Here is a 17294-nt window from a genome sequence, read left to right as displayed (position 1 = left end):
CTAAAACGAGCGGCTTTACTATGCCGCAAAGTTAAGTCAATTCAGTCAGTTGATAAATAAATGTTTGAAATGCCTTCACATCGACCAAATTCACTCGCAATTACTCCCACGCGATTATTTATTGTATTTTTTTTTTTTGTTTTTGTCAAATGTGGTGCATTTTGAAATTTGTTTGATTTCAGTCTATGAATATTTATTTGCGTTTTACTTCTAATTTTTTTTTTGTTTTTTACTTTTATTATTTTTTTATATACAATTAAGCGTTGCTATCATTGGATGTCTATCTTGTTTTTAATTGCTTTTGGTCGTCTGTTTTATGCGTGATGAAATAAATTTCATAAAAGAAAATATAAAAATTTATTCCCCTTGTACGTTTTGCCGTCGTGTAAAAGACCTTTCCGCAAACATGCAAGCGCCAAGCCATATGTCATTGTTTAAAGCTACAGGCTTGGTATTTACTCTTTACTTTCATTAATCCGACTCAACTAAATGGCAAGCAATCATTGTTAAGTTTATTCTATAAACATATAAAGGCGGTAATAATCGCCTTTATAGAGGAAATCTTTCTAATCTAAACCAAATCATTTAATGAATCGTTGTAAGCAACTTATCAATAAATATATTTCAAGATGAATTTCGGATGTCTACGTCTTCGGGTATTTGTACATCAAGAAAATATTTATAATTGTTTGCTTACTTATTGCCCTTGACTTCAATTTATGTGTAGATGTCGAATCACATTTAATTTTCGACTATCGAATCGTATCAATAATATAAACGTCGAGTTTTACTTTCGTTATTAATTCAAGTGAGTTTAAGGATTGCCACAAGATAGAGTTGAGGGCGAAACAAGAAACACGCTTGATTAAATTGACTCAGCATTTGAATCCAATGAAGTGTGTTTTCAAATATTTTCTGCATATTACGAACAGCTTGATTGTCTTCTTCATTCGGTGTAATCTCGGAAATGAACACTTTCTACTCTGATATTAGTCGGTGTAAACATTTTTACAAGTTAATTTCGCTTTTAGTGAGAAGAGAGAAGTGTATTTACTTGGGCCTTTTGTTTTTCGAAAACTTTCGGCAAATTTGTTGTTGCATACAATAAAGATCGGATCGTTTTTATAAAAATACTTTTTTTTTCATTTTTTTTTTTTTTTTTTGGTTTTTTTTCTCTTTTCCGATGATGAGCAATCACTGAAGTGATATGCAGTTAATAAAATATTAGGCTAAACATGACAAGCGATTTGTTTAAGAAGATAGATAACACAATCCGCGATGAAAAATCATTGTAACGATAGTGCAGCTTTTTAACTCGTTACCTCACGTTTGATATATACATATAAACCGGCGGCTTCTTTTGCTCGCAGATCTAACTTAGAAACGGATATGCATTACAGTTTGCATACTTTTTTTATTTATTTGTATAACCATCTGTTATTGTCGTTGTAATGTTGGACTTAGCTAACACCATGTTTAAGGGAAAGTAAATTTATCTGCTTTAAGTTATCGTGAATACGACAGTGTCAGTAAGAACAGATTACATAGTGTAAATCTTGCATTTTGACATGAATGACATTCAGAGATGAACCCGGACGACGTCTGTGTTGCAGTCATGTGGTCAATAGTGGCTTCATTACTAGTTATATTATTACTGAATGGGAGTATTAAATGAAGTGAGGACAGTGTACTTATAGCTAACGGACTTTTAAAGTGTTAGCCTTTACCACTGCCTGAAATATGTTGTAGCAGTCATTGCAAAGACCATATATCGATTAATTGTTATTACTAAAAATAAATAATTATTAAGGGGTATTTTCCTTGGCCTTATCTTAAGTTTAATTATTGCTGTCACGCTCTGCGATAGCTATACAATCAAACAAATTTCGATTGACTGGAATAAGTTTTTTTTTCAAACTAATCAACTCATTTAGGAAAGAAAGTCGATTTGTTTATGCAGCATAGAGTGATAGTTTAGAGAAGAACTCCAAGTAAACGATATTATAAGAAATTTTGGATTTGTTGAGTGAATTAACGCTCTTCCGCAAGTATACGTTTAATTTGTTCTCTAGAATGTTTAAAATTTCCCAATGAAAGTTTTAACACGGGGTTTGGTTTTTATTTATTTCTGTCTCTAACTCTAATCGTAAACCAAGTGACACAACTATGTATTGGAAGTTATAGTTGAATCTGTTTTTATGCGGTTTTTTTACATGACATATTTCATGCGATTTGTTTTGTTCGATTTTTTTTATTCGCTAAATGAATACGATCAACCCTGTTTTCTTGCAGTAGATTAGAACGCACAAAACAATTCGCAAAAAATCAATCATACAAAAACGGATTCAACTATATTAGTCTTATATTAAACAGTGATATTTCATCCCTCTTCCTGTTGTAACGTTGCGCTATGTAATTGCTATTTATTGTGAATTATGCAACGCTCTTTGCATAATGGCACTTTTACTAATGAATAACGAGTTGCGTTACTTAAAAATAAGGAAAGCTCACAGGCGCAGAATCATGAAATTTCTAGAAAGGATTTCAAAGATTATTAAACTTATCATGGAGTCATCGATAAAATTTATTGCTTAAAAAATTTTGTTTTTGATAGATTCAATAACATATAAAATTGTTTCCACATCATTCCCTTTGACATAGGATATTAACACTGAAAATTGCACGTTGCTAATAGCCCTGTTTTGTGCAAAAGACGAGTACGATTTTATATACTGATGATGATTTCCAGAAAACATTGACTCTCAAGTCAAATAACCATAAAAAAAAAAAGACAAAAAAAAACACATTAAGTACAACTGTTTTGATTGTCGTTATTGCTGCTGTGTAAAAGTCTTTACATGATATCCTTAAAACTGCACCATTCCCAATAGGAAGGAAGCGCTTCCGCTGCTTCTAACTTAGCAAGTTATTTTGCTTTATTTTTTTTCCTTTTGTTTACGTTCACTGATTTTGCCGTACATTCTACTGTCAATTTGCCCTACGTAGGTAGAGAAATTATAAATTCGCCTACGTGTATATATTGTGAATGTATTGTGAATGACGTGAACGCAAAAGTATTTAGTTTCACTTAAAATCTCATTCATATTATGTTTATAAATAGGATTGGGACAAAAGGCAACCACAACTGTAATATGTTGGAAAGAAGGCATTCATACATAAGTAAATATACATATACATATATAAATATATATGTACACATACATATACTGTGCATTGGACTTTCGTGTATTTATTGTCCTGTAATGTCCTAAACTCCCTTGGTAACCAAATTGTAGTCATCATTAAAACTCATTATCAAGGGCAACACAAATGGCACCAACAAAAGAAATCAAACAACCCCGACTACTATTGCATCAGCAAAAACATTAGAAACATAATCGTACAACACGAGACGGAGATAAACACAATTAGTACATATGTGTACATATTATGTACGCAAACTTAATTGCGCCGCCTAATACCATTAAGAGGCGAATACAAATTTTCCTCTAAAATCGTTTTTTTAATACATTTTCATCATCATCCTGCATATGTGTGCTTATAGTTAAGTTACCAGTCGTTAATGTTTTCACATTAAGATAACAACCTTTGACATGTATGGATATACATATGTATATATGTGCATATGTGTGCTTATTTAAACAAATTTCGTACATTTATATCTGTTTCAAAATCCAACATATAGAGTGAATATTAAAGGCGTCAGAGAATGCCATTATCGCAAATTACGTTAAACTTGGTTTAACTTGTCTTTAACATGATGCAGTTAATTTTCAGAATAAAAAATAGTGAAAATCAATTTTTTTTTTTTTTATATAAAATTAATAATCACTAATGTGCAGACATTTACGTACATTTAAAAAATCTAAAACATGCCTTGTCAGTCAGTTCGCTTCTCTTCTATCCAAGCCTTAATCGGGTGTTTACTTGTTTCCAGCAATTGACGCAAAGAATAACGATGATTGTTAATGTGCTTGGAAGGGATACGATATGATCGCTTCTACTTGCTTCTAATGTATTCCAAATCGAATTCAATTACCAAACCTTTCTGTCAACGAAATACCGGTGTCGTAAGAGCTAGAGCCCGTAACTTTCTTGCCTTCCTGCCCAAGTGAAGGGATTATAAATAAATATATATTATTTTAATTATATATGTAGGATTTCAACTTGAATTTTCAAAAATTGCTTAGAACTTAATTAGGGAAACCTATCTAAAACCGCTTCCGGCCGACTTCAATCCATTTTGTCTTTCCTGGCATTTACGAGTATGTATATGCGCGTATTGATGAATTGTTTCATCTGGTTTTTGAAGTCCGCCTTTTCAATGCTAATAACATAGCTTTGCGCTTTGTATTTCCTAAGATAAGCGATGCCCTTCTGTCGCATATTCCTCTTCAGATTGACTTAAACATCCGGTGGCTACTGTCCATTAACGCTGTTCCAATGTTATTTCTTCATTTCAGCATACAAATATGTTAATCCTTTATTAAGAGCCGATCGGTATAACTATTCCTACTCCTTGAAGATTGGACCTTCTTTCATATATAATCTCTGTGGTGTGCTTATTGCCGCAATTATTTAATGATAGTCAAATGGAATCTATGGGAAATCTTAAGCGATTTTGTATTTTAAAAATGTGAAGACTGCCTAGAGACGTTAAGAGACCTCAGATTGTTTTTAAGTTGTTTACACAATTCCTCCAAGAGAATTATTCTTGCGATACGCACGTTCTGTCAAAATTTCCGTCCCTATATAATTCTTAAGGAGGGTAAGTTGAGTTGCGTGAACACCTGCAAGTTGTTCTTTGCTCGAGGGCCCGTTTGTGTGAAGTAATTATTGAAGTCTCTTATTTAGGACTATACGTACGAACTTTCTCTGCCTCCAAGAGTTCAAGGCTATCGAATTACATATAGAACTGACAGTTAATGAAACGGAATATCCGGTAATCTTCAATAGTTTGATCTCCGTTACTATTAATGTCACATTGACTGAATCGAGTCGGTTCAGAGGAAGTTATTCACATTTGCCCTACTTAAGCCCACAGAGCATCCCACGATCGTTCTTCGCCTTCCTATGAACCTGTGTTAGGCTTATTGATTAATCCTCTCTCGAAAAGGTTTCAAATATAACGCTTTTGTGTGTTCCATTGAATGATACGCCGACACCAACTAGACGACTTGGTAATATCTTGCTCATTAGTTTATAAATGTTCACGTGCGTTGCTTTAGTAATATGTATATTGGGAAACTTTCCATAAAATTAATAGCTTCTTAATTACATGCAAGTGCATAAATGCTTAAAATCGCAATTGTTTCTTTTTATATACATGTACATATTTACATACATTCCTTTGTGCCTTGCAAATTAATGGTCAGCTGATATGTGTCACGTAGGCAACGAAAGCTGCTGGAAAATAATTGTAAAACATAAAACGAGTGAGGCAAACATAGGAGTTAGTGATAAAATAGCTTTTTAAAGCGTTCGCTCATTCGCTCGCTCGCTCCGTCAATCAATTAATGAATATAGTTGTTAGTATAAAGGAGTGCTTTTAAAAAAATGTTGTTGTCTATATTTTATTGGATTGAAACTGGACTCAACTTGGCCGTACCGGAACATTGTTTAAAAACTATTTAATTATCTTATTAACAAACACATTTCACAGTCGCGTAAAACAAAGTAAATTAATTTGAAGGAGATAGTAAAACAAAATAAAAATTAAAAGCTTTGCGAACAAAGACATTTTTGTTAAATAGAAAATAAAAAAAATGTTGTAAAATTGTCGAAAACAAAGGAAGGGTCTTTGAACGGAAGGGAACGAACGTTAGAATGTGATAAATGTGAGCAGTGGTACGATTACGATTGCCCGGCGACTCGCAGCGGAGTTGTTAATTGTTGTGAATTGGAGTTGTGAAGGCTGCAATTTACATAGTGCTAAACACCTACCTTAGGAAATATTCCATCCACGGCTAAATCTGTTGGTCTGGAAAGATAATCGCCCAGCAGCATCGTTACCGACAATTACCGGGGAGGTACATCAACTGATGGGTATGATCACAACAGAAATCGGCAATAGGATCCTTCGATTGAGAAACGCAGTTTCAACATCATCGACGGAGTTGAGCACAGAAATGGATACACCACTTGACATTTAAACGAACAAAAACAAAACTCAGGCGAGAGAAGCACGATTTAAAACACAATCAATTACATCTTTTGCTAGTATAGTTTAATTTCTGCTTAATAAAATTCAACAAAAGTTAGCAAGAAATCAACAAAAAGCTACTCCAACATCTCAGCTAAGGTTTTTAGAAGATCAGCAGCATTTGCTAGAGAAATTCCTTGACAGAAAATCACAAATTTTATCGCCAATTGGTGAAAATGTCCAATCAGAACAAAATCCGTCAAATACGACCAGTAATTGGACCTTTTTTGGGGCCATATGCCATTCCAAATAATTGCACGCCAGGCAATTCCTTGCGGTTTGCCAAAACTTTGTCAAGATCCCGACCAATGGGTCTTATTTATTAATTTATTCGAAAACAGTGCCACAGTAGCTGGTTATTCACGTGCAGAAACCTGGCTAAGTCTTCAAGATTGGCTTGAGGGCCTTGAGACATAGGAATAGTAAGGAGGTACTTGCAATAGTGTGAGATATAATTCACAATTTCAGAATGTGCTTTGGATGTCCGGAACGCATTTTGGAGCAATTAATTGAACAGGCAAGAATATTACCTCCGCCGAAAGATAAGCTGGAGTCAATGATTGATCTTGCACTTTACGTAACAAATATATGCTCCATCATGGGCGCACATATGAATAACTCTGTGTTGGTAAAAGAGCTCATGGACAAACAGTTGAGCCAATATAAGTTAAATGGGGCTATGTACTCTAAAGATGATCGCATCCCAATTGTAAAAATCTTTAATGCATGGATCTTTCAAAGTACAGACGCTGCAGGCACGGTGCTTAGCATCGTACCAGCAATTAAAAATTAACAGGAATGGTCGCCATTTAAAGCAAAGTGTTGCATGTGTGGTAATGACCACAAAGTTACAGCGTGCAGTGATTATAAAAATCATATCATTAGATAAAAGATGGTAGGAACATAGTGAAAAATAAAAAAATTAAGGAAATTGTCATCTTGAGAAGAGAATGTTGTTGCACAAATATGCGAACGACCCGGCATCATCATCTTCGCAGAAAAAAAGTATAAAAAGAGTCGAGTAACACAGGAAATGAAACAATGATCTCACTCTCGACGTCAGAGCCCAGCCAAAGCAACATTTCAGAATTTTACCGATTCAGTTTCATAAGAAAACCAGCCTCATTAATATATATGCTTTTATTGGTGAAGGCTTTTCTGTGTCACTGATCCACAAAGGTGCCTTTAATCTCCTTGATATAGACGTTGTGCAACAATCGTTATGTCTAAGGTGAAAGGGTAATGTAACCCGTCAAGAAAACTCGTCCCTAAGAACGTCTGTAACCATTTTAAGCAAAGCCAATGGTGCCGCTGCGGTGTATGCGTACACTAGAAAATTTAGATCTACACCAGCGGACCTTAAACATGAAAGAAGTGGTAACAAAATATCTCTACTTGGCTGGCCTCCTGTACAACCTGAGAAAAACACAAGGCCAAGTATTTTATCTGGTTCAAACAACTGCAGCGTCGTAGCGCCGTTTACGGCTCGTGAAGGACCGTGCAATCAACCGATTGCCTCAAAACCGATCTGGGATGGACCATTGCCACCGCGGCTACAAAGATAACTCTCGTGTGTTACCTGAGAGCCACAATAATGTCCACAAACGCCTTATTTGCACAGAGAGTCAAAATTAAAAAGAAAACTTTAAGATAAAATTTAAAATTTACTAGGAAACGGTAACGCTAGAAGACTGGGTAAAAATGAAATAAGTGAAGCATCGGGACGTGTATGGTATTTTCTACCATGGTTGCAAGTTGGCTAGCTGGCAATGGGCCGAGTAATCAAGTGATCGTTAGCAATCAGCGTTTATTTCCAAAAACAAATTACGCCAAAATTAGGAAATTTCCGGGTGGCACTTGATGGGGCTTACGCTATAAAGATAATGATGATTCGTTATCCTTTATTTACAGTCAGCTTTTTTCCAAAATTTCCGTCTCGACGCGGTTTAAGTCTTGTCACACCTCGGTTTCTCCTAGTTGGTACACCAAGCATTCACGGATGGTCCTTAATAAACAAGTAGACTATTTACAAAATATAGTTCTAGTGGTTCGAGTAGTGATAATGCGTTATACTCTTCCGCTAGGCGAGACTACAGTGTCTTGAAAGCAACTTGCTATGCCAATTTTCTTAATGCAACCAAGCGCAAACTTCTTAAAAATCTTAAGGACTTCTTGAAATTCGTAAATTCTAAACGAAAGGTAGGAGCATTTCCTTCCATTATGAGCTTAGGTAATTTGGAATCATTAGACGCATCGGTAATAAGTGACCTTTTTGCAGATTTTTTGGGTAAAGTCTATCAATGTTCAAATATTTCGTTTGATAACTGCCCGCATTCGATATGTTCGTTTGATATTTTTCCGTCTATATCCTTCTCCGAAGAAGAAATATTTATAGTGTTGTCAACATTGAAACCTTGTAACCACTCTGATGGTGCTCCATCTGCTACTTGGAGAGTAGAGTAGAGAGAGAGTAGATTGTGCTGATTTACTATATTCTCGCTTTACATATATTTTTAATGTATGTGCGAAAAAAGGTAATTCATCATCGGTTTGGAAGAATAGTTTTATTTTCCTCTTTTTAAAAATGGTTCTCGGAGACTTATTGAGAATTATAGGGGAATTGCCAAACTTATTGCATTGCCCAACCTTTCTCAATGGTTGATAACAAAAAGGTTTGCTACGGTTCTAGGGTCAATTCTATGGCGCTGTCAGTAAAGTTTTTTAAAAGGCGAATCGACAGCCACTAACCTTCCAGAGTTTTGTAGCCCAATCTACAAAGCAGTTTCCGAGCATAAACAAACTTACGTTATCTTCACGGACTTTTCCACAACTTTCGACAGAGTTGATCATAGGCTGTTAGTCTATAAATTACATCGCCTTGATTTTTCAAACAGTATGATTGCCTGGTTGAGTAGCTATCTTTCTGGGCGTACCCAACGGGTGTTGGTGGATTTTGGTATCTCATGTGCTCCATGCATCACGCATTACTTGCGTGACTTCAATGTCGAATAATTCAGGCGAAAATTTCCTCGAGCGGTAGAAATGATTCAACAGAGTCATAGCATCGTAGACGATTTGATTGACAGTGTCGACAGCATTCAACCAATCAAATTGGTATCGCAAGTACGCATTATCCATGCAGCCACAGGTTTCGACATTCGAAATTGGTCTTCGAATAATAGTGAGATCATTAGACATTTGCAGGAGAATAAACGACAAGATTAAAAACCAAAAGAACCGGCGGGTACCAAAAAAGTATTGATATGTACTGGAAACCTAATAGTACCTCCTGCGCCCATATGTTCAGATTTGCCAAACTTCCCCGTGAGGTATTCACCAATGAGATTGCCTCTAGAAGAAGATGCCTCAGGTGCTAATGTCAATTTTCGAGCCATTGGGTTTAATATTGTGCTACGCGACTACGTTAAAAATTTTGTTATAAGACATCAGGCGTTTTAAAATTAACTAAGGTGTGGAAATACTAGGCTCTCCTTTATTTAAATGGCAGAAGTGGAAGGTAGCTAGGACATAACGTCGATATATCTCGCTGTTACTCTCTTTATCTTAATGAGGAGACTCATAAAGAGTTTCATATTTACACTGATGCTTCGGAAGACGCTTATGGTACCATTCGTTATATTCCAATCGTCGAGCAAAGCAACCATGACGTCACTATGACTGCAAGAAAATCAAAGGTTGCTCCACTAAAATCGATGTCAATACTTAGGCTCGGATTACAATCTGCCATTGCAGGTGTGAAGTTAGGCAACAAGGTGGCAGGCATGTAACGCGTAAAATTTACTGTTCAGTACTTCTTTGCCGATTATAAGGCGGTATTGCAGTGGTTGCGAATGGATCCGAAAACATGTCAAAGCATTTGTTACGCAAAACGTCGGCGAAATATTAGAAACAACAGGAAGAAAAACAAGGATGTTCGGGGCCTTCAAAAATTAATCTGACAGATCTAGCAAACATCTATGTTGAGAAGCCTACTTGCGCCAACCTTGGCGAATGCAATCAAGAAGAAATTAGTCAACATTTTAGGTTTGCGAACAAAGGTGAAGGAAAATTACCGTTCAACCTTGAATATTTTTCCGTTTGGGGAAAGCGTAATCGAGCTATTTGATAAACTGGACGTCACCAACGATAAGGGGTAAATTCGTCCCATAGGATTATTTATAATGTTGGCGGAGAGCGGGAGGGGAAGGGATGTATTACTGCTGACACCAACTAGACAACATGATAATATCTTGTTTATTAATTTATCAATGTTCAAGTGCGTTGCTTTAGTAATATGTATATTGGGAAACTTTCCATAAAATTAGTAACTTCTTAATTAAATGCAAGTGCATAAATAATTAAAACCATAATTGTTTCTGTTTATACACATGTACATATCTAAATATACATTCCTTTGTGCTTTGCAAACTAACTGTCAGCTGTTATATGTCACGTAGGCAACGACAGCCAGTAGGAAATAATTGAAAAACATAAAAGGAGTGAGACGATCATAGGAGTTAGTGACAAAATAGTTTTTAAAAGCGTTCGTTCCATCACTCAATTAATAAATATACAGTAATCATCTCTGTAACGCAGTGCCCTTATAACGCTTTTTCATATTACGTGATTTCAATCCCTCGCATAACATGGGCATTCCCCCTATATAACGCGGCAATTTTCCACATACATATTTCTGTATTGTTAAATTTATAGTGATATTCACGTGTAAAAGATTCGTTAATACCAAAAACAGAAAAATGTTTGATGATTTGGGTTATACGAGGTCGTAAAAACGCGTTATACGAGAATACACCTAATACGCGTTTTCCTATAACGCGGAACGAATCGACCGCGTTGTTAACTGGTTGTTAAACTTTGCCAGTTTGTGCCTATTTATGGTGTCAGATTTCCATCTTGTACACGTTGCGTGAGCATTGTGATTATTTTGGTGTTTATAAGCAATTGTTCTCGTCTCGTTTGTATTTATTAGCCTACTCGCCTTGTGCACAGTTCTCTAACCATCAAATTTTCAGTTGTAGGCTAAAAAAACCTCTTTAGGCATTTATAAAACACTCACTCGTTACAAGATGCAATATTATAAGTTTTTGGGAAGAAATATTTGAAAAATGTAATAAAATAAAAATTTCGTCTCAACGACACAAGCGATTCAATTAAGAAGAAAACCACTGTAACAACTTAAGAGAAAGCTTTTGTTTGGCCTTTTTTTATAATCATCATCGAAAGATGAGGGGTATATTCATTTCGTTCACAAGTTTGCAACGCCCAGAAGGAAGCTTCAAAGATCTACTACAGACACTATATATATTCTTGATCAGTATCAAATTCTGAGCAGATTTAAGCAATCCGTCGCTGTAATGACTGTTGTTACTTTTTCCCTGGCCGCAAAAATGCTATCGACTTCAGTAGAAATATTGAAAGTTCATGCACGCACGTTGGTATTGAAAATAGGCCAAACCGGTCCAAAGACATGTCTATAGTACCATGTAAACGGAGAATGCCTCTGTTTTTCAAGGGGGATCAAAAATTGGTTTTTTACTCATTATTCATCAACTACAGCAGATAAATCTACAAAAATCGAACGTATTATCTGTGGCTGATGCTGTAGCACCTAAACAAAAAAGAGGAAAAATTGACCATGCCTATCCAATACAATAGTGTATCAAAATTTAATTTTTTCCAACATCTTTATAATTCGCAGAAGCAAACTTCAAAAATCCCATAAAATATATGAATTCTTAGCCAGTTCCAACATCTGTCCGTCTGTAAGTCCGTCCATTTATCTGTCTGTCAAACTGTTAAGGATCTGTGGCACACATTCTCCCCTTCGCAAAAACCAACATATCGCGTAGGAATTTGTAAAAGATTTCGAAAATGACCCGGGCCGTACAAAGGACATGCCTACAACGCTTACATGTCCATGCAACCAAAACTGAGAACACATTTGCTTTCCGTGTCTTTTGCTCGTTGCTCATAAACTACAACAAATATACAGTATAAATTTCCACAAAATTTAATTTCCAAAAATAAAAAAAAATCGGCCACGCCCACCCAATGTTTTGGGATAAGCAAATTTATTTTTATTTCCATTTGTTCAATCTTTTATAAGGTAACAGGGATTGGTATATAAGATTCGGTTGCGAACGGTCTTTGTTGTTGTTTACTTTGTTTTTTTTTCCTTCTAGTTTAATGTATTTATTTATGTTTAATTTATACTGTTTTTCTTTGTGAAAATGTGGTTCAAATCATTGATTAGTTTGTACTCGTTCTGGCGGTTGCTCAGCCCAGCTATACGTATAATGATAAGAAAGGATTTTTTCTTCTTAAGCTGCATCCGTCTTTTCTCGATTTCGCTACTGAGCCCACCCGAATGACGCTGAGTAATATGCGCGATTAATTGGACTTATCGCTTTAGTATTTCTAAGAGGGTCGATCAAGATTATAACAAGTGCTTTCTAAATAACATTGATCATGAACTCTATGCGTAAAATGTTTATGCCGTTTGGCCGCATAAGAGCAATTCCAACCTGTAAAATCCATTCTTTACATTCCTCACGTAACTCTTAGGTGCATCTGTGCACGACAATTTTATTTGCGGTCTCTTAATGGCGAAAATGTTCAGATTATTTGCTCTTAAATGTATCAAAATTCCTCCTTGAAGCGATTACGCGAATGCTATTTGACTCGGTGATGAGAGAGGCGGACGGGAGCTTTTGTGCACCTGATATCATATGTACATGTTTCCGTAAAATGTTTACAGCCGACGCACTTTCAACTTTGGCTCGTTTAAGATCATATCGCGTATAAATTTTTGAATTCTCTTTGGAGTTGTAATCTCAAGGGGTGATATGGACACTTCTGCATCGGTTAGTTCTGCATTTAGAAGCCAGTTTAATTTCAGCTATTATGCATTTCAGGGCTCTATCTAGTGGAGTGGATCTTTTCGTTGTTTTTATCTCAAAAAAATATTGCCCAAGTGCTAGACGATGTTCACTTTTTTCACGGGGAGGTAAATAATTGTAAAGATTGTTTAGTTTCGATAAGAATCAAATAAACTTACTGAAGATCTTGGAATTTTGGATGTGATTTAAACACTTTTGTTTATAGGTTTCTCTCTCTGTAGGCGTTTTACTCATTGCCGCCACTAATAGGAATAATAATGTTTATGTATAAATGTTCAATTTCTCGTTTTCGTTTTTCAACCTCTTTTCTTCTTTCAAACAGTCTGTAAACTTTATACGATTTTTGTCGAAAGTCGGAAAAAGCATTTTCTTTATTTGCTCGCATCGACTTAGTGTTGGCAAACATACTTCAATTTATTAAATTTTTAAAAACATGCTAATAATTAAAATGGGAATTTCTTCACTTCAGCATTCACTGCGTTCAACGAAGACTAGTTCTTCTTCTATATAGGTTTGAATGGTATGCAGTCAAGTTTTTGCGTTTTATGCTTCCATTTATGCTACGAATTTACTTTTCGTTCTCTTTAACATGTAAATAACTCCACAACTGTTACTCTTGCCTAAAGCCTCTTCAGGCGATAAATATGAACTCTCTGAGTGAGGTTTGAACTCTTCTCTACGCACCGTATTTTACAGGGCTTTCTTCTCCTAATTTCTTTTGGCTTTGTTACGACTTTGGTTGTTTCCTGTTCGCGGAATTTCTTTAACTCAAAAAAATTTCTTAATAATGTCTGTTTTTATTTGAGTAAAAAGGAAAAGAGAAGAATAATCGCAATGTAACCGCAATCGCACTACGGATACCATGCGTATATCTCGCTTCATGACCTCAATGCTTTTCTCCATTACTCACCTTTTCGTATTTTTAATTCGAGCATGTCGTTATTTTCTGTATTTAGATATAATATTTACTGGCATTCGTTCTTGATCGATTTTTCCTAAATCCTTTGATCTGCAGAACAAAAATTTGATCAAACTCGAATATTTGAAAAGATTGGCCAAAAAGTTCTACACAAAGATATAATGGTTTGTATGACAAGAAAGTCATTAGTCTTTTCCCTTAATTTTCTCTTTGAATTTATCTTCTTATATCACATTCTATAAGTTCCATCTTGATAGACACGTTTTTTCGACAACAAGCAGCATAGCATTCAAAATTTTTACTACTTCATCATTGTTCGACAAAAGCTATACCAATTCTTATATATATTTGTATTGCAAAAATCCGTAGATAGCTCGACGAATGAATAATATTTTAATTCTATTGTGTCCTCTGTAACACGCGCATTGAAAGTATATTCCCAAAAAATTAATCATATTCCCGATCGACATAAGATCTTTGCTACGACTGTAGTCCTTTAGTGCATATCCTATGATTGCAGAAAGGTACCAGAAAAGCTTAAGCGTGCCCTATAAATTACATTTTTAGTTTAGGTGAACAGATCGATTCCATTTGAGGGTATAAGACTAATCGATTGAAAAGTACGACGAATATTCAACGCGAATATTCATTAGAATTTAAACATTACTCCAAAAGCGAATTAACTTTGCACAATCCGTCGTTCACATTAAATTTATTATATATATATATATATATATATATATATATATGTATATATAAGAATACAATTCATCCTTTATAGATGCATATGCGCACACGCATATATGTATATATATACATACATTCTAGTGATGAGTGGTGCCAAAAGCAAAAACTGCAAAAACTAAAAAAAAAAAAAAAAAAAAAAAAAAAAAAAAAAAAAAAAAAAAAAAGGAATGAAAACTAATGTACTTGACATCACCCAGGCATGCAAGCATGGATACTAAAGAGATTCTGATATGTTGCAAGCAGCCTCCGTTTTCGAATCTTGGGTATAAAAACTTTCTTCTTCTCATTTAAAAGGGCGACGTCTGCGTTTTGGCGACAAAGCTGACATATTTCTGTGCTATTTTCAGAGACAAAACGGAATATAACGCGATCCCCCTTTACAATCCCTTTCTCAAGTGCGCCAACAGAGAATGATAATAATAAAACTAGACAAGTATGTAAATGAATGAAAAATAATTGAAATGTATACTAATTGGATGATGATTTTTGTTGCGTTGTTTAGTTCGCAGAGGAAGTACAGACTAGACAATCCAACATATGGACAGACATATTTTCACTTATTCACCCAAAATGTACGAAAATAAATGCACTTGAACGTTACTTGTTATTCTTGTTGTTGTTTTTTTTTGTTTTTTAGTATTCCGTTGATTTAAATTAACCTTGAGCTAATTACATATGCACGGCACACATAAAAGACAAAAATTTATCTATGAGCATGTATACGTGTGTGATTACTTTCAGTGTATGGTTAAGCAAAAATCATTGCCAACGGGGATTGATAGCTGCAATTAACTGAAACATGTCGATGTAGTATGTGGCATGTGTTCAAACTAAGAGGGAAAGTCAGCTGAAGGAAAACTCAAGACCAAAACTCAGCTCTCAACGTCAACGTAACACGCCGCCATTCATATTCTGTAATTGATGGAGGAGTAAAGAAAAATGCCTACGTCGGCCTGGCCGGTAAAACATATTGAAATCTTAAAATCTATATTGACGCTCGTTGCTGCAACCATTTCGCCGTCGTCGTCGTCGTCGTCGTCGTCGTCGTTCATGATAAACACTTCGGTAAATGTATGTCTGTTAGAGGTGTATCGAAGTTGTCAGTGCCAATTGTTCACAATCATTATTGGATTGAATAGGCGCAAATGTGCGTGTGTTTTATAAGGTGGTGGTATGTCATCATGTTAAATCGACAAGAGGAGAAACTGAGCGTACAAGAAAAACAACGATTTGAAATATCCTTGACTTCCAAAGCAGACGTTCCAAATAAATTAACAAAATCCTTAACAAAAACTGTTTGCTCGTCTTTCTTGCCCTCTACCGCCATTCCCGTCGCCCCCGTCACCTCCGCCTTGTCGATGTCCCCTTTTCCTCACTCCTTCACTTATAAAACTGATGCAGCTTTAGTTCTCAACATTTGCTGCAGTTTGCCCACACTTTATCATCATTCTTATCCCGGGCTGCATAACGCTCCGCATTACATGTGCCGCTCTCAATTATATGAGGTGCCAACAAAGCTCTCCCTGCTGCCAAAAGTAATTAGCAACATTCATGAAGGTGATCAAAAATATTTGGCTGACGTAAGGCGCTGCTGTCCGCCGCCCATTTTCATCATATTAATTTCGTTGTTGGAGGTAAGTCTCGTTATAATTATATCATCAATTGTCATGCAGTTCCAGCCGTATATTAAATTATGCCAAAAAAAAAAAAAAAAAAAAAAAAAATGATTCAATTTATTGCAATAAGAGAGTGAACAAGTTATTCAGACAGTCCGTCAGTCATTCATCGATACCGAAAATCAGCTGTCAACTCATCTCCAGCCATCCTAACTAATGAACGCATCAATTCGCCACTTGGGTGGCTTTAGAAAATAAAGAGCAGTTCAAGGCTTAGTTTCGTTTAGCGTTCAGCACACACAGGCAAAATCAGGCAAAGGCAGGCAAAAATGCTGCTGCATTTTACTTATACGAACACATTTCGTAAGCCTTAGTGCGTATAAAAATACTTTCCTATATGTATGTCAGTTTAGTTAAATGTGTATCAATTGTATGCATTACAAATGTTGTATAAATTTACAGATGATGTGTGCATATACTGTGCGCCATCGAACCAGCATCGATCGTAACATGTGGGGGCTGTATTATGCAAGTTCAATGAATTCTTAAACGAAGAATCGAATGAAGAACATAAACGTACGTACGTACGTACACGTTTACGCAAAAAAGTTTATTGGTTAGTCGAAGTTAGTTGGTTGGTTGGTTGGTTGGTTGGTTTGCCTTTAGTTACGTCTTTTCTTTCTTTTTTAAAATTTTTATTTTTTTAATTAGGCCGGTCTTCCTAAATGTTAATAACGATGTCGATTGGAAAGTAAAAGTTATGTAAAACTGACAAAAACCACACACCACACACCACACGCACCACAGTTTACTTTCAGTCAAAAGTAAGAAAAGATATACTATGTGACTGAATGCCTTGGCCGCCTGCT

The 17294-nt window shown here is 35.5% G+C and overlaps 1 protein-coding gene across 4 annotated transcripts in view; it reads left to right on the top strand.

Annotated features, from left to right (window-relative positions):
* The window catches only part of LOC119631516 (protein rhomboid-like), a 61850-nt gene that overhangs the window by 30950 nt on the left and 13606 nt on the right, over window positions 1-17294 (top strand). For 3 of the 4 annotated variants that reach the window (XM_038023803.1, XM_038023804.1, XM_038023805.1), the window contains one exon: window positions 15551-16443. The exons of the other annotated variant lie outside the window; for it this stretch is intronic. In XM_038023803.1, the coding sequence (XP_037879731.1) occupies window positions 15955-16443 (489 nt within the window). In that variant the 5' untranslated portion in view covers window positions 15551-15954. The remainder of the gene's footprint in view (window positions 1-15550; window positions 16444-17294) is intronic. 4 annotated transcript variants of the gene reach the window in all.

The sequence above is a fragment of the Glossina fuscipes genome, unplaced genomic scaffold, assembly GCF_014805625.2.
Source record: "Glossina fuscipes isolate IAEA_lab_2018 unplaced genomic scaffold, Yale_Gfus_2 1, whole genome shotgun sequence".
Classification (NCBI taxonomy): Eukaryota; Metazoa; Arthropoda; class Insecta; order Diptera; family Glossinidae; genus Glossina; species Glossina fuscipes.
The sequence above is the reverse complement of the archived record's forward strand: the minus strand, read 5'-3'. Positions and strand labels throughout refer to the sequence as shown.